This window comes from Thunnus maccoyii, chromosome 3, assembly GCF_910596095.1.
Source record: "Thunnus maccoyii chromosome 3, fThuMac1.1, whole genome shotgun sequence".
In the NCBI taxonomy this organism is placed as follows: Eukaryota; Metazoa; Chordata; class Actinopteri; order Scombriformes; family Scombridae; genus Thunnus; species Thunnus maccoyii.
Genome location: NC_056535.1, coordinates 8,350,265 through 8,374,249, shown reverse-complemented (window position 1 = coordinate 8,374,249; position 23,985 = coordinate 8,350,265). Strand labels below are relative to the sequence as shown.

The 23,985-nt window shown below is 43.4% G+C and overlaps 2 protein-coding genes across 13 annotated transcripts in view; both read left to right on the top strand.

The window, feature by feature from the left end:
* The window catches only part of sulf2a (sulfatase 2a), a 45,932-nt gene extending 31,091 nt beyond the window's left edge, over positions 1-14,841 (top strand). For 5 of the 11 annotated variants that reach the window (XM_042405680.1, XM_042405676.1, XM_042405679.1 and 2 more), the window contains 20 exons: positions 4,117-4,390; positions 5,141-5,380; positions 5,466-5,617; positions 5,958-6,127; positions 7,706-7,856; positions 8,151-8,326; positions 8,497-8,625; positions 8,920-8,976; positions 9,103-9,232; positions 9,686-9,893; positions 10,318-10,600; positions 10,701-10,797; positions 10,913-11,007; positions 11,085-11,144; positions 11,233-11,399; positions 11,541-11,683; positions 11,873-11,981; positions 12,073-12,106; positions 12,641-12,694; positions 13,085-14,841. In XM_042405680.1, the coding sequence (XP_042261614.1) occupies positions 4,192-4,390; positions 5,141-5,380; positions 5,466-5,617; positions 5,958-6,127; positions 7,706-7,856; positions 8,151-8,326; positions 8,497-8,625; positions 8,920-8,976; positions 9,103-9,232; positions 9,686-9,893; positions 10,318-10,600; positions 10,701-10,797; positions 10,913-11,007; positions 11,085-11,144; positions 11,233-11,399; positions 11,541-11,683; positions 11,873-11,981; positions 12,073-12,106; positions 12,641-12,694; positions 13,085-13,115 (2,685 nt within the window). In that variant the 5' untranslated portion in view covers positions 4,117-4,191 and the 3' untranslated portion in view covers positions 13,116-14,841. Of the gene's footprint in view, positions 1-4,091; positions 4,391-4,498; positions 5,381-5,465; positions 5,618-5,957; positions 6,128-7,705; positions 7,857-8,150; positions 8,327-8,496; positions 8,626-8,919; positions 8,977-9,102; positions 9,233-9,685; positions 9,894-10,317; positions 10,601-10,700; positions 10,798-10,912; positions 11,008-11,084; positions 11,145-11,232; positions 11,400-11,540; positions 11,684-11,872; positions 11,982-12,072; positions 12,107-12,640; positions 12,695-13,084 lie in introns of those variants that run through there. The other 6 variants (XM_042405678.1, XM_042405681.1, XM_042405673.1 and 3 more) reach the window with 6 other exon arrangements.
* A 47-nt stretch (positions 14,842-14,888) lies between these two features.
* Positions 14,889-23,985, top strand: part of arhgap46a (Rho GTPase activating protein 46a) — a 34,930-nt gene continuing 25,833 nt past the window's right edge. For both annotated transcript variants that reach the window (XM_042405671.1, XM_042405670.1), the window contains exon 1: positions 14,889-15,354. In XM_042405671.1, the coding sequence (XP_042261605.1) occupies positions 15,170-15,354 (185 nt within the window). In that variant the 5' untranslated portion in view covers positions 14,889-15,169. The remainder of the gene's footprint in view (positions 15,355-23,985) is intronic.

Here is a 23,985-nt window from a genome sequence, read left to right as displayed (position 1 = left end):
CACTAGAATACAGTGGACTGAACATTCCTGTGTAGGCAACAATGTAGAGGTTTTTTGGAGGTTCTCTGCTACCACATCCTGTTTTTCTCTGTCCTATTTTATTTTATTTTTTTATGGATGCCTTAGTCTGTGAATCTAGTTTCCATGTTTTGGAAGAATCCATCTGCAGTGGAAGTGCTCGGGCTTTGTTCTCTCCTGATTGTATGCCTAGAGGTTCTTTCTCGTTCTCACACTTTCTCTATCTTTTTCTCTCCATCTCTCTCAGTCTCAGAACATGCGCGATAGAAATTTCCAGGAGTCTGGCTTCCAGCTTGTGGGCTTTTACCTCCATATTTCATATGCATTATGAGGCACAGCTGATTAAATTGCAAGTGTACGCCATGACTCGTCCCCCTTCAATATGTAATAAATGTCTGATTTTTCCTTGGTTTTCTCATATTTTGTCTGTGTTTCGTGCCTTCTCAGGGGGCTGCAGATTGGATGAATCAGACTTTATGCCTGTTTCAAAGCCCAAGGTGTTTTATTTATAGGGAAAAAGTACATTAACGCCTCTGCAGAGCCTTTGGAAGATTTATCAAGCACTCTCAAAGCTTCTTCACTGCCTTGCTTGAGCTGTAAAACTTGGAGTACAGATGTGTGTGTGTGTGTGTGTGTGTGTGTGTGTGTGTGTTGTTGGACAATGTAACACATCTGTCTGTCTGTCGACGTGGTGTGTGTTTTCATCCCTCCACTCTCGCCACCGTCTTACCATCATGCCCATGCTGTGACATGGCCAGCTCTGTTGTCACGGCATTTATAATTCAGACTTATCAATAAAAGATGGACGGCATTAAGTTTTTATCTGGTGATGCAGTGCTGCTGTCTCGCTGAGCCTCTTTACAAGCAAATGACTGAAGAGCAAAACTTTCCTTCTCTGTTCTGACTTCCAGGCATCACTTGGCATTAGTATAACCTTAGACGATCCTTGTTCCTCAAACACGCTTTTAGAAGCTTATTCCCTCTGATCTCATATTCAGCTCTCTCTGGCTCACTCACCAGCCCTCCCCCTCTAAGCCCCCAGCTTTTAATGAGTTTTGCTGAGAGTTATATTTACTCATGTTGTCTTGTGCTTTTGTCTAAATGGCAAAAATTCCTCTTTCATTCTTGTCTTATCGGGCTGAATCAGCATTGTCGTTTCGCAGTTCACTTAGTGCAAAGAGCTGATGTGGGCACAGCTCTGTCAGGGAAAACGAGCTCTAAATCATCCCAGTTTACAGAAACAACATGGCTTGCCTTGCATTATGAATGTGTGCTAACCATCACATTGGTCATGTTGTTGGAGATTGAGAATAGCTAAGTTGCTGCTGTTTTTTTTTGGTTTTTTTTTAACGGTCGTCCATCTTTGTTTTTCCACATATCTTCAAGGTATAATGGCTTCTGTCTGTTTGGACGTTATGGCTTCCTCTGCTTTCTTCTTTGCGTTTTCATGTAGCATCTGCCACCCGGAGAGATAAACAATAGGGGTAGATAAAAGAGAGCAAACTGGAAAGAAAGGACTGTATGTGTCAGTTAGAGCTGATAAAAGCCTGGAAATCCAATTAGTCCTCAGTATCAGGGGGAAGGAGGAGGCCTCATGGGAGTCACGTCAGGAAATATCCACCACCGTAGCATGCCAATAACATAGCACTGACATACTCGGCTATTGATAGATCAGCATTTAAATTAGGCTGGATGTTTTCCTGTAAATCAAGCCTATATTTGGTTCTCTTCCCTTACAGGTTTTGCCCAAATCAGCTTTTTGAACAGATAAACAACTATCAAAGGGAAGCACTGTACCTTCCACACCACAAACCACTCTAAAAGAGGAGCCAGTGGCGGAGGATCATCTTAATTTGAGCACACTGAATCTATTCTTTATTCACTATAGATGTCCTGGAATCCATTTTGGTGACGGGGTATTCACTGCTGGCTGCAGACAGAGCCAGTTAAGCGAGGATCTTTCTGTCACCAGGTTTTTATTTCTCGTGGATTTCCTTCTTGCTGGTGTCTTGTTTTCATCCCATGCCAGAAATGAAAGAGGGACGCAGTCAGGGAGAGAGAGAGGGAGCAGGAGAAAGGAGCAAGGACAATTTCAAACAGCACACCGCCCTGGGTCAGAGCTCATGTGTTCCTCCGGGGAAGAGCCACATGCCCTGGGAGTAGGAAACCAGAGCAAACACAGCTGCTGTTGTACACATTTTATGTGTGTGTGTGTGTGTGTGCATATACCTTCACATACACATCATGGTGAGTATGTGTATGTGCATTTTGTGCAAAGCAAGACCATGCAGGAGGGATGGAGGACATGTGTGGGTGTTTGTGCGATAGGGAAGACCTTAACGAGCAAAATCTGGACAACAGCTTAGAACAGAAAGGAACAGGGAGCTTTGTGTTAGACAGAGGAGCTCTCCCACATTCAGCTCACACTCACTTCATCTGCTGTGTCTAAAGATTCACAGGAAGAAGGTTCCTCAGTTACTGGTGGTGGAGGTGAAGATCAGCTCCCATCTGTAATCATCTCTTCCCGTAAAAATACACTTCAGATTATTCTTTTTTTATGTGTGCATCCAGGCACTTTTGTGTACCTCTTCATTGTTTCCCTGCTTATTCCCATGTCGAACTGTATTCCAGTCAGGTTGTTGTTAAGGAGGAGCTGCAGTCCCAGCACAGGGACATTGCCGTTATGTTGTTGTTATTGTCTTCATCTTCAAACAGGGATTGTTCTGGCCACATACTCCTTGCGGACTCACAAACACAGACATGCACACACATGCTCAAACGCCCTCCTCTTTCTGACTGTGGCACATCTCAGTGGGCACGTTGATGCTGCCGCTGCTGCTTGTAAACTGGGTTTATGATTATGGTCACTGTGGTGTGTGTCTGCTCTGATTATGTCTCATGATAAAATAAGCACATTAGTTCAGCTCTTCTCTTTAGTCCTCAGATATTCAGTTAATAATAAGTGTATGACAGCTCAATGAAGGATGTGTGGAATGAAATTGTTTTTATTTTATTTAGCCTACCTTTATTTCTACATCTATCAATACAAATCATATTATTTAATGTTAATGTTTAATGGATGTTGTTTCAAAATGACACTCTCTGCAATGTAACACATCTAAAAAATGTGGTGAACATGAGTTAACAATAGATACTGTGTGTGCATTAATAACACTGATCTTGTTTGTACTGCTTTGCTTGCTTTTGGTAAGATTCTCCATAAAAAGATAATTGTTCCTGGGTTTCATAGTAACTATAGATATAGTGCTGATGAACTATAGATAGGCAGGTAACTACTACTGCGATTATAACCAACAGTTGCCATGGTTAACTCAGAGGAGATATACTGTTAATGAGGAAGAGTTATTAGAGAGCTAATAGGATTGTAGTGTACAGTAATTTTGGCGAACTGCACGTAGAGATTAATTAAGAAAAAGCTCAACAGGTCAACACGTGCTTGACTTTTAATTGTTATGTTAAATTCACAGAGGGAGAGCAGAATTAGTAATATTCTGCACATTTAGAGGTTTGCTTTTATTGACCTTGGTGATATCGCCACATTACAGTCTCATTTTTGCAGGTACTTCAGTATTAGTCAGTTCCACGGTTCTGTTGATTTGGTATAAATGTTTTCTGAATCTTTAGAGCTGGAGTCTTCATCTCTCTTTACACCATCACCCTGATCATTGACCCCTGTCTTCATTTTCCTCCTCTCATCCCCACTTCTTCTGTCTCTCTCCTTCACCTCTGCTCCCCACCCCTCCCCACATCCCCACATCCCTCATATCAACCCTAACCCTCTCATGGGGAGGTGAGGCCTGAGCTGGCCCCGGGCCCAGGCCCATTAGCCTCAGCCTGGCAGCCATGTGCTCATCACCAGAGATCATTACACCCAACCAATGACACCACTCTAATGCATCATTAATGATTGATTAACGAGCTGAGCTCAGCCCAAACGGGTGCATTTGTACGGAAGAGCACCCTGTAATGGCTGTGCAATGCCTGCATCTGCTATTTTTCACTGTGTGTTTCTGTGTGTCCATGTGTGTGTGTGTGTATTTTATGCCTATCAGTCTCCCTCTGTGTCTTGTCGTTCAGGCTGAGTGTGGGAGCTGCAGACTCCGTGTTACTGCGTGAAACGAGGGACTGAGGAGGTGACTGCAGGGTAGCGTGATGGCAGGGCGGGGGCTCTCCGCCCCTCTCCCGCTTCTTCTGCTCTTTCTTGTCCTGTTGGGAGTCCTTCCTGTGGCCCAGGGCTCAGGCTACCTGTCTGGATATCGGCTGAGGTCTCGTCTGCAGAGGGACCGCCACATCCGCAATATCCGACCCAACATCATCCTCATCCTCACTGATGATCAGGATATAGAGCTGGGTAAGACATTTCGCTCCATTATTCCTTTGTTTGTGCATCTATCTCTGTCTGTTTGCTTTCTGTCCATCGCCCATGGGTATGGTTATTCTGTCCATGTGTATCCAACAGCATCAGCAAGGGAAAGTCAACCTAATCCTGCCTCTTGGAACCATAACAACTGGCCCACTCAAAGTCATTTGCTCCCCTTGCCAACTCCTCCATCGCTGGCATGAAATGAGGGCAGCCTATGGCTTCCATTGTCTGGGTGCCAAACCCTGGCCATCTCCCTACCCGCTTAAGTCCTTTAGCGGCGTATTGGACTGGAGTGGCTGCATAATGGCCTCGGTGACATCCTTTGTCCTCCTCTGATCGCTAGTGAGAAGAGTCCCATTGAAAAGCAGGAATTTATGGTCAAGCATCTGTTTCCCCAAACAATCACCATCAGCTTGAAAAGCTTTTAGTACACAGGAATCCAAATGGGTTACACTTTACGAAAAAGATTTATTCCCTTATTTACTCCCCCCCGCTTCTTCTTTTCTCTCCTTGGCCGTAATGTTTTTTGCTTTTACCCTCTCGTGCCCTATATTTATATTTTTCACCCTCTCTGTTTTCCTCGATCTCTCCCTCTCTTTTTTCTTCTCCAACTGCTTTATATCCTCCTGCGTCCCTTTCATTTCAATCCTTGGCCTTTGAATCTCCTCTCACCCTCCTATCCCTGTGTACTGCCCCCTCCCTCCACCGTCCTCTCTCTCTCCCACTGTTCTCTCCCAGGCTCAATGCAGGCCATGAACAAAACTCGGCACATCATGGAGAAGGGCGGCACACATTTCTCCAACGCTTTCTCTACCACACCCATGTGCTGCCCGTCCCGGTCCTCCATCCTTACAGGGAAGTACGTGCACAACCACCACACCTACACCAACAATGAAAACTGCTCCTCGCCCTCGTGGCAGGCTCACCACGAGCCGCACACCTTCGCTGTGCACCTCAACAACTCCGGCTACAGGACAGGTGAGCAACTCAAAAACAGTACTTTCACAGATGAATCAGAGCTTGAGGAATAGAATTAATATGCTGTTTGCTGTTCGTCCCTCAGCCTTTTTTGGAAAGTATCTGAATGAGTACAACGGCTCCTATGTGCCTCCTGGCTGGAAGGAATGGGTAGCCCTGGTGAAGAATTCACGCTTCTACAACTACACCCTCTGCCGGAATGGAGTACGAGAGAAACACAGCAGCGACTACTCAAAGGTGTTTATACACACACCTTCCCTCAGAATATTTACCTGTATGAAAATAAAAGTCAAACAAAATATTATTTGGGTTTCTTTGAGAGATGTAATTATATCTACTTTTTGAGCCTTAGATCCTTATCCATGATGACTAAATAGGAATTTTTTTTTTTTACTTGTACGATTTTTAAGAGGAAACTCAAGGTTCAAATGGTTAAACAGTACATAATATGCGTCATGGGTCATTATTTAGGGCTTGGGAATATTTTTTGAAATAGTACTGAAGTCTTTGACATCTGCTTCTTCACTCCCTCTGTTACTCACTACTCACTGATGGACAATGTCTTCTCGCACCACAGGATTACCTGACGGACATCATTACCAACGACAGCATCAACTACTTCCGTATGTCCAAGCGGATGTACCCTCACCGCCCTGTCATGATGGTCCTGAGCCACGTGGCCCCACATGGTCCAGAGGACTCTGCCCCGCAGTACAGCACTGCTTTCCCCAACGCATCACAGCACATGTAAGGACACGAGCAGGCGTCTAACTGCTAACACCCGTCTGATTAACCAAAATGTGAACCCTTAAATTGTTGAAGGTTTTAGGATATTATATGATAATAAACTCGCCTGCATGAATAAGTAAATACTGTGTTTCAGTCAGACTGGGATTACCCGTTTGATGTGAACTGATTTGGTTTATGTGGGACGAGGCTGACAAGCACAAGGGTAAATTTTTACATTTTCACATCCACAGCTATTTACTTGCGTGTGAGTCATCCACACATTCAGACTCCCTTTCGTTTGACCCAGAATGACACAAATTCCATAATCTCAGCTCGATCTTATCTTCCTCTGCCTGCAGTATGCTGTTGGCAGCTGAGCCCTCTCCGCGCACAGCCAGTGTTTCGCTCCAGTTTATTTGGCTCATGTGTTGCTCACATTAGTGTTACCACCGTAATGAGCCTTGCTAATTTGTACCATTTTGTCAGCAATGATCAAAGAGAGGCATGAATGATGTATATTTAATGCATAGGTAATGATTTGTGCGCGTGCATGCACACACTCACACACTTGCAGAGCATCTCAGCCTTTGTCTTCCTGACCCTCCGTGCTCCTGACTGGCTGTCTAGTGCTTCTGGCTAATAGCAGACCTGCTATTGGCCTTTAGAGACAGATCCAAAGCCAGTAATGAGACTGCAGTTTCTGCCTCCTTCCTTCAACCCTCCACACCATCCCTCCCGCTTCATCTAATCCCTCCAGCATCATTAACATGTGCCACGCAGGCTTTATGCACAGAATATTCTTGAAATTCAGCCCCAGTGTCTTTGTACAAACTTTTAATTGCTCTTTCTCCATAAATTTGCTCTCCCTCGGGTGATGTTTTCAGAGAGCGCCTTCTCTGGCTATTTTTCTCACTCCATCTCCCTCCGTCCTTATCAACCACATGAAGAGAGAGAAGCACTAAAAGTACTATACTCCTCTGGTGATAAACCTTATCACCTTGGCACCTTGCAGACACATCTTCACACTACATTACGGTTGCCATTGTGCACCAGGCTATGAGACACTAGCCCTCTTTAAAAGTGAAATCGATCCACTTTAAACGTTAAAAATATTTTCTTCTAGGATCTCATTAACGATTTAGCAGTTTATTCTCAAATAATTAAAGTTCCATATGGCTTGGAGTAAAATATTGATCAAACTGTGCTCACTGTGTACGAGCCTATTGATTGCAGTGCTTTGCATTTTACATGGTTTATGTAACCTCTAGTTTAGCATTGCATAAACAGTTTGCTGGCTACTTTAGAAAGAAAAGAATAGGACACATCAGCAGACACAGGCAGAGGATATTGCTGTGGATGCACAATGTAGCTGTACACACATTGGTACATTTTCTATAATCCAATTTACAGCTATAGAATATAGAAACTGCACATATAGAGATGGAAAAAACAACTGGATGTAAATGTATGGCGAGTCCTGTGCTATGTCCTCCTTTTAAGATATAAAAGAAGCAACAAAAATGAAACATTATGTACATCACATCTGTTTTTTTGGCTGTTTACTTAAATGTTTTTTCTGTCATCTACTTCTTACAGAACCCCCAGCTACAACTACGCTCCTAACCCGGACAAACACTGGATCCTACGCTACACAGGACCAATGAAGCCCGTCCACATGCAGTTCACTAACATGCTGCAGCGCAGGAGGATGCAGACCCTGCTGTCTGTGGATGACAGTATGGAGAAGGTAAGCGGACAAGCAGACAGATAGATAAATGCTTAAGCACAGAAACACACACATACACACTTAAACACAAAGCTACCAGACACACACACACACACACACATTTCATCTGACATTCTCAAGTCCTGAGAGATCTGTGCTTGTTCTGACTGGGACTGTGTAATGTATTCACTGACACACTTGGTAAATTGTTCAATCCCGTTTTCCTTGAAACTGGCACAGGAGACTTGAGCTATCAAATGTGAAGTATAACTCTTTTACACTGTGTGAGTGTTCAATGAATTATATCCTCCATAGTTGTACAACATGTTGGTGGAGACAGGTGAACTGGACAACACCTACCTCATTTACACCTCAGACCACGGCTACCACATCGGCCAGTTTGGTCTGGTGAAGGGCAAATCGATGCCTTACGAGTTTGATATCCGTGTTCCTTTCTACATACGAGGACCTAATGTGGAGCAAGGGGCCATGTAAGTGACTCAGACTGTTATCTTTATGTGTCTGTTAAGCATTCAACATTCAGATACCTACATGCTTTTTAATATTCCAGGAACAAATACATGCTCTCAAGTTCATTTTGCATCATTTTTTGTAGCAAACTCTAAATTAAATATATCTCTTTACTTTTGTTATCCTGCAGTAATCCTCATCTAGTGTTGAACATTGACTTGGCACCGACTCTGCTGGACATGGCCGGTGTTGATGTCCCAGCAGAAATGGATGGCAAGTCTATCCTCAAGCTTCTGGACACAGACAGGCCAGTCAACAGGTTAGCATAATTAATTGTTTGTCTCAGTATCTTGGCACTCGTTAGACAATTCAGCAATGGCATTTTTAAATGTTGCAGATTAGATGACTATGCCTCACAAAGTCATTTGTGTCTTTGTTATTGGTGTTGTCCCAGACATAATGAAATCTACAGTCTAAATATAAATGTGTAACACCATTTTCTTCTCAGTGCTGTAAAAGGATGGCATTTGAAAATGGAGTGTATGCTTGTTCAGCGCAAATATCACAATGTGCTCTGACAGGATTTTTCTTTTTCTTTTTATTCATTTTCCAGGTTCCAGTTAAACAGGAAGGGTAAAACATGGAGAGATTCTTTCCTGGTGGAGAGAGGGTAGGTTTTATCAATTGACCTTTCTGACATGTTTTCATTCTAGGCATTGTCTTCTGGTGACATCAGTCTCCTTGTCTTTACTTAGTTGAAACAACCTTCATGTCAGTCTTTTTCCTGTTCTTTCAGGAAGCCTCCGCACAAGAGAGCTGACGGGAAGGAAATGGCGCAGGAGGAGAACTTCCTGCCGAAATATCAGCGAGTGAAGGACCTGTGCCAGAAGGCAGAGTACCAGACTTCCTGCCAGCAGCCAGGACAGGTACCTGACCTGCAGGAGCTGAGAGGGAGAGATAATTAAAGTTTCAGGAGAGTATACGTGGATTGTAGCTCATGCAGGGTGATAATTTGCAATCTGGTTGACAGCTTACTGAGTATAATATGCAATCACTGAATTCACTGGATTCTTTTTGACATCAAAGTCTCTTTTTTTAATTTTTCAAAATGAAATGTGCTGAATATGACACATGCTCATGTCTGTGTGTGTGTGTTTAAAGAACCCTCTGATTTGTTAAAAAAAAATCTGAATGAGAGACTCATCTCATAAAAATATTTTAATACTGTTGGTCTGGAATATTTCTTGCATTTAAAGGCGTCTACATAGCACCGTTAGAGGTCTAAATTTGAGCATAACACCAAAAAGAACTTGTTAAATGTTTTAGGCATTAAAATGATAAGACCCACCATCATTATATTTCCCTCTGGCTTGTTCCAGAAGTGGCAGTGTGTGGAGGACCCGACTGGCAAGCTGAGGCTGTATAAGTGCAAGGGCATGGCCAGTCTCTATGCCCCACGTATGCAGGCTCTGATGGCCAGCGGTGGCTCCCAGCTGTCTCTCACATCCAACTCCGACAGCTGTAACTGCAGGGATGTGGGCTTGAAAACATCAGTCCTGAAGCGAAAGAGGCTGCTCACCAAGAAGAGTAAGTTCCTCTTGTCACTCACATGCACCAGTGTTCTGCTAGTTATTAATAGATCTGATTTTGTTCAAACAGACACTTGTGCTTAACTTCGAAATGCCCTTGCAGTGGCCTACAAAGCCTTTGCAAAACAGGGCCATTAATCTCCAGCTAAAATAACCAGCTTTTGAAGTATTCATGAGAAGAGAAGGATGTGTCTGTGCTGCCATCAAGTGGTAGACCAGAGTAGACAAGAGAGCCTTTAATCATTGAGCCTTGAAAGTAACAAATATAAAAGCTTGTGAATTATTCATGGAACATGATACCAATTGTATGGAACGTTGATTCATATCATCAATACTTTTTTCTGTCGACTTCACTTGCCTACATCTTCATAGATCCTGATCTCCAGTATCAAAAACAGATCCCTCTTTCTCGTCTTACTCAGATTCCTCTGTCTCGTCTTATTCAGAGATGAAATCCAGTAAGACTGTGTCTAGGAAGCGCTGGGCCCGCTCGGTGTCATTTGAGCTGGATGGAGACCTGTACGCTGTGGACCTGGAAGAGGGCTACCAGCCCCTGGGCTCCAGGAACAGCAGCTGGGCCAAAGACAGGAAGAAAGGAGTGGGGAATGAGGAAGACAATGACGAGTTCAGTGGCATGGAAGCCACAGCCAAACCCACCATCAGTAACATGCTTACACCACCTGCTGCTCTCAAGGTCACCTACAGGTGTGTGTGTGTACATCTGGCTGCATTGATATACAATGTTTATGCAGATAAAAGAGAGAAATAATAATTTAGATGGTATATGCATTTTTCTTTCCTGCAGGTGCTCCATTCTTATGAATGACACAGTAAAGTGTGATGGAGGCCTCTACAAATCTCTTCAAGCATGGAAAGACCACAAACTGCACATTGAGCATGAGGTATTGCTGTACTTTCATCCTTGTTAAACATAGTGCATAAGACTCATTTCACAGGTCGTCGGTAGCTTATGGTGTGTAACTCAGCCTTGTGTGTTCTTGTTCCTGCTGTGTTTAGATTGAAACCTTACAAACCAAAATCAAGAACCTGCGTGAGGTCAAAGGTCACCTGAAAAAGGTGCGGCCAGAGGAATGTCAGTGTGACACTCCCAGGTGAGAATTTGTCAGTATCACAGTCATCTGCATAAAGATCTAATTACATATTTGACAGTTGTTTCTTGTCTTTACAGCTATCTGCTTAAGAATAAAGAGATTTTCAGGCTCAATGCTGGACGCATGCACTCACTCAGGTAAAAGTTAACATTTTTATACTGTGAATATATTATTTTTATTTCCTCTCACAGTCTTACAGTATTAAGTGTTTTTTGTTCTTATCAGAATGCCATCAAAGCAGAAGAGTCAGTGGCTGCAGAAGGAGCAGAAGCGCAGAAAGAAACTGCGTAAATTCCTCAAAAGGCTCCAGAACAACGACACCTGCAGCATGCCGGGCCTCACCTGCTTCACCCATGACAACCATCACTGGCAGACTGCCCCCTTCTGGACAAGTGAGGAATTACTTTTGAAGAATAACGTGGTGTAACATGTCCTCATTTGTGACTCTATTTTCCTAAGCAGATATGATGAAAACAATATTTTGGAACACTATTGTTTTCCACTCCTATCCCTCACCCCCCTCCCTTCCTCAGTGGGTCCATTCTGTGCATGCACCAGTGCCAACAACAACACCTACTGGTGCCTGAGGACCATCAATGACACACACAACTTCCTGTTCTGTGAATTTGCTACCGGTTTCCTGGAGTATTTTGACCTCAACACTGACCCATACCAGGTATTTCATTTGTACAGACACACATATAATGGCGGATATATAAATAACTTTCTAAAGTGATCCCACAACATGTTTCATAGTACATTCCTGTATGCACAGAGGGTACAGATTTTCCTGTCAAGTTTCCGAAGTAAATCCACTTTGTTTGGCAGAGCCCTCGTTGACATTTTGTCCTTATTATTCCTGCAGCTGATAAATGCTGTCAGCAGCCTCGACCGCAATGCTCTGAATTCAATGCATCAACAGCTCATGGACTTACGAGGCTGCAAGGGACATAAGCAATGCAACCCGGAGAAGGGTGAGTAAAAAGCCCCAGAGGCAAACATGATTGATTATAGTGTCTCCAGTCATTTCAGCCTGAGACTAATGTTACCTCCACTTCCTTTCAGGAGGAAAAGAGCGAAACTACTTCAGTGAATACAGGTATTTTCTTCTTCCTCTTACAGTTAATTACTTTTACAAACACCGCAGATGGAATTCATGTTACATTATGAACTCAGGGAGGCTGCAGCCTCCCTAGTGTGTCTTTGGTTATGTTTCTGCTCGTTGCAATTCATCTGGGGAGTCGAGGAAATAAAATACAGTGATGTTGTGCTGAAATTGAACCTCTTCAAACTGCCACGGTTCCTTACTGTTGTGATCAAAGACTTTTTAGCATGCAGAAGCAGCAGCCAGTGAAGGCCAAAATACAAGCCTGCTTTTCAGCTTCTGCTGTTCCCTTTTTTGTAATGAAGCCTAATTGCTTGTCTCTGCTGTGCGTGTGGGTGTGTATGTGTGTGCGCATGCATGTATGTGTGTGCACCTGTGTGTGTGTGTGTGTGTTTGTGTGTGTGTGTGTGTGTGTGTGTGTGTGTGTGTGTGTGTGTGTGTGTGTTGTGTGCGTGTATATACCTGTGTGTTTTGTCTCCATGCACGTGCATTTGCCCTGCGCGTGTATACGTGCTGTGCATGCTTCAGGCCAGTTCATCGTCGAAAGAGGCCAAAAGTGAAGAAGCCTTCCTCCAAATCGCTGTGAGTTTGTCATAACCCATCTGTTCCTTTGTAGTCAGCCAAGCTCTACTCTTATCTCCATCCAGATTTTTTTAGCTTGGTCATATGACCCAGCAGCATGCTCTCCTCTCTCCTTACTTTAGTTCTCTTCTCTACTTACAGTAACTCTCATTTACCTGCATTGCAAAGCCGCACCATCATTTTTTTCCATTCACCCACTCAAGTCAAACTCAATACAGCAATGCAGATGTGATGTGTCCTTATGTTGTGTTCTCAGTCCTGTTATTGTCATTTCTTACTTTTCCTCGCAGTCTTGGTAGGGACAGACCACAACTGGAGCCATGGTTTCCAGTGAATGCTTCAAGTTGCACATTTAACTTACAGCATTTGTTTCCCCCCCCACACACACAGAGGGCAGATTTGGGAAGGCTGGGTTGGTTAACCATCTGCAGCCCATAACCAACCACACTGGCCTCCTCCAGCGAAGGAAGGAGTAGGTGGCGTGAAGGCGAACCCAAGGACCTTGACCACACTTTGATGGACCATAACCTGAGATTCTACTCTACTCTGATCTGGGGTTTTGATTTTTGAGAGAGCTACTCTTTGTAGCCCTCACCCAGACAGAGGAGACGCTGAGACTGAGAGGAAATTAAAGAATCTCCAATTGTCAGTTTTACCTTCGCACACATTTCGTACTCATTTACATCCTCTGTTACCCCCTCGCTGTCAAGACCAATAACACCAGGACGCTGTGATTCAGATGGGACAGTGTGGGTATCCACAAGCTATTCAGTCTCACAGTACTGCTTGTAGATAATATATATCAGCTTTAATCAGCTTTCTTTCATCATATGAGACTGGATGGAAACATGAGTTGTCAACTCTGCTGCTACACAACAATGTCATGGGTGCTGCCGCTCGCCCTCATGATGTCTCTGTGGCACATGCTGATAACCTCGATCATAGCGTTTGGAATATGATTGCTGACATAACAACAGACTTTCTTTTTTTTTCTTTTTTTTTCTGCACCAATGTGTCTGCACATGGAAGTGGTATGGACTTTATAACGACCAACTGTAACAGACTTTTTCGCCATAATCTTTTGTATTATAGTTGATCTTAACGCTGATGAATGTCCTTAATGAAGCATCATCTTCCTCAAAGCTGTGAGATGTGAGGTGATTTTTAGATTTTGCCTGCCTTGATCCAACCCTACACAAGTGTCAAGCACACCTCGAACAGGCCTACACTAACCACTATCTCACAATGGTACGATCCAAACCTCCAAAATATTTGACCACTGGCAGAAAGCGTCATTAGTGAATGCCATTTTTTCTCCTTTGTATTGTCAGAACCACACTGTAGAAGTATCCAAATAGTTTGTTCAGCTTGCTATACATGGTGCTACAGGATAACAATACAGAAGTAAAATCTTGCTGTACAGTACAGTATGTATTTGAATGTATGTTGTGCAATTAATATAAATGTTTACAATATTTTTTATAATACTGAAGAGGCAGACCTCATTGTATGATATGAGTTGACAAAATGACCTTATAGGGAGAAATGTAGATTGAGAAATTTCATTGCCCGCAATTTGTATGTTTGTCCTTTCCTTATTTACATTGGTAAAGCACTTAAAGGGTTCACTGTGAAGAGATGCGCCATGTACATTTGATGGATATATAGTTTACTCTGTGCCAGAGGAACAACACAACAATGTAATACCTGTTGATGTGAATTTTAGCAACCTGCCTTTGTTAGCTTCTTTGATTTTTTTTTAGCAGATATTTCCATAGACCTGAGTGCTGATAGTAATTGTGAATAAAGTGTTGTTTGACCATAAACATGAGCCGACTTTTCTTCTACAAAGGCATGATGGTTACTTGTGTTCCTGTCCAGCAGGTGTCTCTGTCTGCCTGTCCACCGGGAGCGACACGCTGCTCACATGCTCACATGTCATTTCACTACAGTTACAAGAATGGAAAGATAGTTATGCTCGTAAAACAGAGAGTTAAGACCTTGAAGTCTCTCTGACTTGGCCGAGTTAAGTCAGAAGCCGTTGTAAAATCTGCACATTTTATATCCCTGATATGAAATTCAAATGTGAGCGAACTAATCCAAACTCAGACTGCTGCGTCGCCTAGCAACCACATTGTTCAATTACATGTCAGTACAATATGTGTTTTATAGCGTATATTTTATAACTAAAGGTGCTTTAAAACAACAGCGTGTTGCTGTCAAATTGACCAAACTGTCACTTATAAGTGACTTAAGCACTTATTTACATCCACATAAAGACTGTGGTCGCATAGAAGTTATTTTGCTCCAGCTTCAAGAAAAGTTTTGACCGTGATGAAAGCCTGATGCGACGGTTCTGGTCACTGTGCTTTGTCCAGCCAACGAAATGTTTTGATCAGGGTTTGGCTTCTGCTCTTTTCCAGCCAACTAGTTGAGGGATTGAGTGCGGGGGGTGGGTGACCCCCATCCCAACCTATGACTCACGGGCAGAGGCGGAGACTCCATATCGGATTCACCACCGTAGGACCGTCCCGTAAGTTACTCACTGCCCGGACAACCTTGTGCGCTCAGAAAACAAACCTGCAGCCCGATACGAGGGAAACATCGTTTTCTCCGTGTTTACGCCCTGTTTACAATGTGAGGAGGATGGCCGGGACAAGGTAAGCTAACCCTCTGTTAAACTTCAAAGCGATACAAACTTTACTGGAGACAGTTTAGTAGCTGGAGCCTCGCTAACGTTATCATCCCGCCGCCGACAGCTCGCCGAGGGCAGCCAGCAGACAGGCAACCACGCCGCTCAATGGATAGCTACATTGTTGAAGTACTTTACAGTGTTTATGGGAAATTTATCGTCTTAAATGTTAGCTGGAGTTTGTGAAAATTAAGTGTGAGTTATCGTTCAGAAAATTAATTTGAAAAGAGTGGGTCCAAAGGTCTCGTAAAACTGAAAGTTAGCAGTAACGTTAATTTTTGCCAGTGGTGTTGCTATTTTTATTTAACGCTACGGCACATTTTTAGCAGTTTAAACTATATTAAGTATTTAGTATGTTGTTGCTAAACAGTATTAACTATTTAGTTGCTTAATAACGCTAACATGGGGCAACTGTGACAGAAGTTCGTGTCTTACAAAGTCAGGTTTCGCCTCCATTCAGTATGTGTAGAGTTAAATTAGCTAGTAGCTGTGTGGGGGGGATTTAGCCCACTTTCTTCGTTTCTGTCTATCAACACCTCCCCCATCTTTTGATTTTTTTTCCTAAACTCTTCCACAAATTGGCTAAGCTGACTAACTCTTTGCTGTGGTTAACAGACCAATAACTTAAACGGAAGGCAAATGTCCCACAGCCCATTTGTTGCTCTTATTTTTACTGGTGGATGGTAACTGGGGCTCTTAGCCTTAGCTACTGGTTTGATCTCCACATGTTGGATTTTTTCAGCATCTGCTCTGACTGCAGATGCGCATTAAAACTTTGTTTAGCTGTCATCGTTTTCATGAGACAGATGGTTTTCTTTAGTCCACACAGTCTATTTAAAACTACTGAGATGTATAGGATAAGCTACTTTGGTTCCCTTCAACTGTTTTGGCACATGTTTAAAATAAATGGGGGCTAATTCTGTATAGTTCAGACTTGATGGCTTTTAATGACTAAAGTTGAAGTTATGATTTTTTAATGCACCTCCTGTTGAACACTGTGCAATGTACATTGTCTGAAAAGCAAGCCGTCTAGTCAGATGTCATTTATATAGCCTGAGGCAGTTAGTTTGACACACCATACCAACCTGTCTTCCTGGGTGCAGCAGTTGAACCGTCTCCCTGCCCAACATGGCTCATCTGATAATGACTGGTGGTAGCGTCTGCGTAGTGTTGGTTTCTGCAGACGTGTTAACTTCTCTATCTGTGCAGGGCTTCATCTTTATCTGTTCAGCTCTACATTACAGACAGAGAAGGCGAGATGGTGGGACAAGACAATGGTCTAGGCTATTTGGTCTTGCTGCCACCTAAAACATCTCTTCCGTTCATTTAAGCTTGTCAATTTGAGGAGCAGAAACTACAATAGGATGTTGTTGCACTGTTTACCCAGCTAGCTCACAACAGTGTGCAGACAAAAGAGAACAAACCATACGTTCCCCTAACAAGATGAATCAAAATGGGGTCTTTTGACAAAGACAAGACAGGATGTCCATCCTACAGAGGATTTGACAATAGACCTGTTTGTCTGTTGAGAGGAAGTGATTTTGAAGCTTGTGCTCTGGTGACAACAGCATGTCAATAATACATTATGTGGATGATCTTTTTCTTTTCGGTTGAGTTTTTTTTAGACATACAGCTTCAAATCATGTTTTCCAGCTTTCAGCCAATTCTTTCCTGTTTTCTGTGATAATCCTGGTCACATCCCTGTGGATCAGTGCTCTTAACACTTTGTACACCCTTTCCATCTGACTTTGATTCTCTGTGGTCTACCATAGTGACAACGTAATGAGGTTAAGGTGATTTACCCAAACCATCTGTAAACACATTTATCTGTAACTGTACAACTGACACCAAGACACTAAGTTGTACCTTTCTTCTGTAGGGATTAAAGGCGGGTTTAACTTCCTTGGCCACACTTGGTTGAACCTGATGCTAAGAGTGCTGATCATCACTCACAAGCATTACAGGGGATAATAACTTGCAGGTTTAGTTATAATATTCAGATAGGCTGTAAGGATGAATGAGTCATCTGCTATAAAAGAGTTGAAGTCTATATAATCTTAGTGAGCTGTCACAGTGCAAAACTGTGTCAAAATGCAAATGAGCTCTGCACAAAAAATACAAAAGCACATAAAACACAATCATTACACACAGAAATATAACACTGAAACTCAAAAAAAAAACCCACACATAAAACATGCAAAGTCTAGAAACTAGAAATGAAAGGTTTTTGCCCATGAAATGCATCATCACATTTGTCTCCTTCTACCAAAACCTGAAAGTCTTTTATTTATTAGGAAAGTATTAATCTGTCCCTATACTGCCGATCCCCAGCGACGGCCTCTTAAATCATAATCCGCCCCACTCCTCCCTTCGGGCCCACATAGACCCAGCGTTAACATCTTCACCAGGCTGCTCTGCATTTCTAATCCTACAGAGCCTGCCGTCTGCACCTTCACTTCCTCTAGAGGACAATCCGGACGTTTCTTTCCCATGTGGTTGCTTGACCAGCCGCTGACCCCCCCACTCACCCTGTAACTCTGCTCTGGGATTAGACCCTGGCCTCGTTTGTCATGTCAGCAGGGGAGGATTCGGGGCGGGGGGGGTGGGGATGGTGTGGTCCAACTGAAAATGAAGTTACAAACTGCTGCTGGTGGCAGGCGAGCAGGTCAGAAACTAATGGAAAATGTTGTTTCCATTAGGCAGCACGCAGATGGCAGAGGTTGAATGCTTGAGTTTATTTTTAAAAGGCAAAATATGTCTGACCCGGGATGATTTGACAAGATAAAGTTTGGACAATGAATGCTTAGGGTTATTAAGTACAATTACATCCTAATAGGTTCATTCGTTTCTCTTGTTTGGACAAGTGACCCCATTGTTCCTGCTCTGACAGCTGGTGTACTGGACAGAAAGACCAGGCTGTATGGGGTAAACACCCTGATCCCGTCCTCAGCTTCTCCTGCACATGTTCACTCTCGTCCAGACTCTTGTCTGATCTGAAAAGTCCCCATGTGCTCTTCGAGTAAGGAAAGGGGTGGATTTTAGGAAGGACAGGGGCTTCTGTTTGGTCAGGCTTACTCCTATAAAAGGGAATTTATTGACCCTGTTGCTGACTAGTGTCTCAGACAGACAGTGACTGTTCAGCAGAGCAGTTAAGGGGGCCGGAAGATCCCGGTGTTTGTGCTGAACACTGCAGCATTCGTGGGAGAAGACCGGATGGCGGGACAAGACAATACTCACCATACAGCAATCACAGAGCGCTGCTTCACTGTGGTTAGTTTGTAGGCGGATTACAGCGAGGGTATCTGAAGTAACATTCAAGACTGCCAACACAAAAATGTTCTCCTGGAACCGGTAGCGAGGTAGGCACTATTATCTCAAACATCTCATGAAGAATCGGTTTGTTGCAGTAGGGGGTGAACATTTTGGCAGCTACAGGGAATGAATTCATTTAGGCCATGTAAAATCGCGAGCTGGAAGGCAGCATGGGAAAGACGGGTCTTGCTGAAGTTGGCTGAACGACCTTGTGAGATCCGGTCTAATCCAGTGCCAATGGTGAGGGGAAACTGTCTCTAGTTCTGGATTAGGGCAGCTGTTGAAGGAGGTCACCCTGGACCTTGTATGCATGTCTCAAGCCCCTCCCCTCCGTGGATCTGATTGGCTGGGCTCCCCTGTGTGGAGGCAACACAGAGAGTTCTCGTTGAATGAAGTCTGCCTGTTGATCTGACAATAGTCTGCATTGTTCTGTGCCATCACAGGCTTTAGAAATAGGGTGCATTTCACAGGCTTTGTAATGCATATGACGGTGAGTCATCACAGGACATTCTTGTCAACTAGGTAACCATGTTTTGGTTTTTTTTCTATTCCCCGAGAGCCCCCAGACGAAGAAGGGATATTTTCACATCGGCGTGTTCATATGCTTGTCTTTCACAAGCAAACGGTCGACAAAATCCTATATATTCGTTTGTGGTGAACACAGTGTACAGGTTGGCATTGTGAAGAAAGCGGCAAAGATGTGGAAAGTCTACTTTTTTTTTTAATTAGCAGGAAATTGTTTTAAAATAGAGCCGACTGTGGCATGTAGGCCCTGCAATACAGCACACACACGAAACCAGACCATCTGGTTCTCGCGGTTTTAAGCGTTAGCAGTCGATCAAGTGACTCAGAGCTGCCAATCACGCTGTTCACAGGTGATACTAGGCAAGAAGAAAGAGTTCATCAGAAAACTTACTCGTCGTCACTGACATGATGACATTTTAGTAAAGTAGAGCTCTTGCAGGAGAATTATTGCGTTTGACTCCACAGTAATTGGCAGAGAAGCAGTGTTGGATTTAAAGGTGCAACAATTCACTTTTTTTCATTTGGATCATGGGACTGTTTAGTATCCTTACTGTTTTTTCAGTCGAGCAGTGTCATAACAGAATTGTCACACCCTTTGTCACTCAACAGCTTGTTAGCATCTTTTGCGTGCAGGCCACTTGGAGGTGAATCAGGTGACAGGGTGAGCTCTGGAGTCTCCCCCTCTGCTCATCTTTATCCTCCCATCCTAACCTTGTTCTCTCTGCCAGGCATGCGGCTGCCCGGCTGTTTAGTCTTAAAGTGCTTTACCTCTCTTCCCCTCCTTGGCAACCCGCCACCCCTGTGCCTGGGTCGGCTCACATAAGGCCGGCTCTATCATGCCTGACGAGTCTTGCTGTGAAAGACGACCCCTGAACTCGTTTGCCAATGTCAGCACACGACGAGTGAGGAATGGACACTGACAACTGCAGCTGAGGGTTGGGAGGAAACGTGGTAAGGGGGAGGTTGGGTAGGGAGGAGAGAGAGAAGAGGTAGGAACCTGTTTGAGCCCGTGTCCACGTTAATGGAGAGACTGCCCAAGTATGAAATAGTGATTTTTGGGCAAAACACTTGATCAAATCATTATTTCGTACTTTGCAGCTGTCCGACAACATAAAAGAAATGTCATTGACAACACTTGTGTGATCAGTCATATTGAATTACAGAAAGAGCCCTGAAAAACCCTGAAAGCGTGAGTATCTTGGCCATTTAAGTGAACAGTGGGGACTCTTCAGTGTTTTTAAAAAGGTAAATTTGCCTGCTCACAGCACAACCAGAACCTGCTGTTTGGGTTTGGAAGACTGTGGCTTTGTGCTGATGGGAAAAAAAAACATTTTTTCAAATGTATCTATCTACTTTTTTGAACATGGTCACAAAATTGCAGGAAAAGTGAGTAGGCCTTTGAAAATGAAGACACCTTGAATGGTTGTCCACTCAAGGTATCAATGATCATTCCAGGTTCAAGTTCATGTCTGTCAATTTTTCACTCTTTTGATCATCAGGGACTTTATGGATATACAGATAAGCTTTGGCTGTAAGGCAAAATGACCCCAACACACAATTGCACAAATGGCAACAGTAGTTGACCGATGAAGACATTTACCAGAGCGTTTGACATTATTATAGAGTCATTACAATGATAAATAGACCAGTAGAAATTCTAACAAGAAGCAAAAGAGTAAACAAGACGGGCAGTGTGCAGCTCTGTGGGTCTGGTTTACAAAGCACATAACTGTTAAAGTTAGAGAACAAGATAAGTATACGGCATGCTAACCCCTAGCATTAACTTTATGAGGGTTGCTGTGGGCACAAGTGCCTAGTTGCCTCTCAGAAGTCCATTACTCTAAAACAGACTCAGCAGTCCTCATGCCGGTTTGTTTGTTGTTAAATTAAATGCAGCACATAAGCGCACAGGCACCAATTGTGCCGTGAGTTTTACTGACCCCTGACCCTGGTGACACGGCAGGAACGGGAGGTGTTAAACAAAAGGACCAAAGAATGTGTGTATGACAGGTGCAGGGCTTTTTTCTGTCATCTGAAACATGTGCACTCTCCCCTCTCGCTCTGATTGTTCTGGACGCCTGGGCGGGGCGGAGGCTCACACATCCTGCACAAAGACGACATATATACACCTCGCCCTAGCTCTGTTTCCAACAGACAAGATTAGCCTCTATCAAATGTGATTTTTGTCATCACTATCAACAAACACTGCCAGCAATGGAAACACAGCAGCTGAAGCTGAACTATCAATTCTTGCCGTGTCCTGTAGATTTTCTTCAGAGCACCGTCACACACACACTCTTGAGAGAATCATGTTTAATTAAACAGATATTCTGACTGTAGTATGTTGCAAGCAAAAATGCAATTGTCAATGGAGTGGAGTCCAGAAGAAAAAGAACCATACTATCATTTTTTTTAAAATGGGCCCTGTATTTTGTTTCAGTGCAGTCATGTCCTTGAAGTGCTGCTGATGGGCTTACACATGCTAGAGCTGTGGCCCTCTTCACTCCAGTAAACGGGACCATGGCCACAGCACTCAACATGCCAGGTTTACAGTTACACTCTTCGTTAGTCACAGCTACTGGAACTGCTGCCAAGCACTCAGTAGTCGGTCCGTGTCCCTGCTCTTGTTTTACAATATTTAGATAAGCAGGTTGCCTAGCAGCCATCTTGAATAGACTTTGTACATGGTTTATATATAATCAAACAGAAGTCTGCTTTTGGCAGATCACTCCTTGCATTATAGTGAGCTGCAGGTCTCTGCTTGCACAGTAAGAGCAAATTACCCGTGGTTTCCCAGTGTTGCTACATTTTTAATAGTTTTATACCTGTGTGGATAGGTGAGTTTAAATACTTTCTCTTCTCTGAGTGATGATCTATTTTAACCCCAGTATCTAAGGAGAAAGGACGGTTTATGTCTCCAAATAGGAAATAGCAGGTCTGTAAATATACCGGCCAGGGTGGACCTTGGCACTTGTTGATGTGCTTGGTGAGCGGAGTGCTAAGGTTTCCTAGATGAATGGCAGGCCCTGTGTGAGAACTCAGCCCGCCCTAGTCCACAAGGGACAGTCACAAGCAACAGCTCAGAATAGTCTGTTGTTTGAAAAGGTTAGAGGTTACCTTACAAGAGGACTAAATGGTAAATGGGAGCTTAACTGGCCCGCTGGTTTTATCTATTGTCTCACCTTAACAACTTTATGGACAAATGAATTCGGTAATACCCTCCATTTGGCTCAGTTTCTGAAGGCGTCCTATCTGTCCATCAGAAATGCCACAATAGCATTGGAGCATAAAGCTGCGTTTCAACCATTACTAGATTATCTGATGAAACACTGCTGTATAGTTTGGTCAAAAATCTAAGCTACACAGAGAAAACAATGGTTTTTTTTCTCTCTGTATGGTTTATCTTTTTCACAAAATCAACAACCACATTGGTATTTTAGTTTGTTTGAAATCCAAAGCTGGACAATAACACAAGGCTGTGCGTTGCCCTATTTCTAGTGAATGTATTGTCCATTCCTCTATGTTTACTGCTGCTGGGAAAAGTGCCATTTACACTTTGGCGTTGGCTTCGAACAATGGGGCAGATTCCATGAGCTATATTCTGTTGTTTCCCTCACTCTGGGAAACCGCTCTCAGTTCTAGTTATTTTTGGAGCTGACTGTAAATTGTGGATGATAGATGAAGTATTTCTCCCTCAGAAGGGGACCTCTGGCACATCGAGACTGGGAGTAACAAAATGGTTGAGAAGGTGTGCTCGTGCGCACGTCTCTGTATGCGTTTGGGTGTGTGTGCAAGTGTCAGTTTTGGCCTCTTGGTCTCAGTGGCAGGCTCTGTTTGCAGAGATTTTTTTGCAATTTGACAAGCTTTATTTTTAGTCACTGTGGAATAACCATAGTCTGCTGAAGCGTCTCCTTGACCCAAATGGGAGACAAAGACCCTGTGTGCCATGGGAGAGCAGAGAGTGTGTTATTATACACAAGAGTCAAAAGGATAGTGGATTTCATCCTCAAATTTCCAAATCATTCAAAGCTGTGGACAGTTTAGATACAAAACCGTCTGATGTCACGAGATAAACCCCTGCTGCATTAACAAGAGTTCAGTTAAATAATGTAGGTTGAAGTGAAATGAATGAAAAATTGGAGCAAAGTCTCAGTTAGGGATTCTGATGGAAAAATAGGTCCTATGAAAAAAAAGCAGTTTATTTTCAAGAAAGACTGGAGTCAGCTAAAAGTTAAAGGGGACATATTGTAGAAAGGAAGATTTCCATTTCTTTTTTGATTATAAAGCAGGTCTGGATGCTATTTAAATACTGTGAAAGTATCAAAACGCTCAGTCCACGGAGAAATGCACACAGCCCATATTCAGAAACTGCACCTTTTAAACAAGCCGTTTTGTACTTCTGTAAGGTTGTGATGTCATAACTATACGCTCAGCATTTCCCCCTACCTCACCGAGGGCGGGGCTCACACACACACACACGCAGAGCAGAGCAGAGCAGAGGAGAGACAGTCACGGAGGAAATGCTGTGCAGTTGTTGGATGTCAGGAAGTAAATTTGTCATTGTACAGCCTTCTTAAGGTTGGATAACATTATCCTCAGCAGTGGCTATCACAATTTCCTGGTTGAGTTTTAGTTAGATACCTGGTTTTTCCTAGCTACAGTACGCTACAATCCATTACCTGAGATTGGCCTGGGCATGCGTCACTCAGCCATTCAGTAGAGAGGGGCATTGAGCAGACATAAAACAGCCCATTTCAGGCTG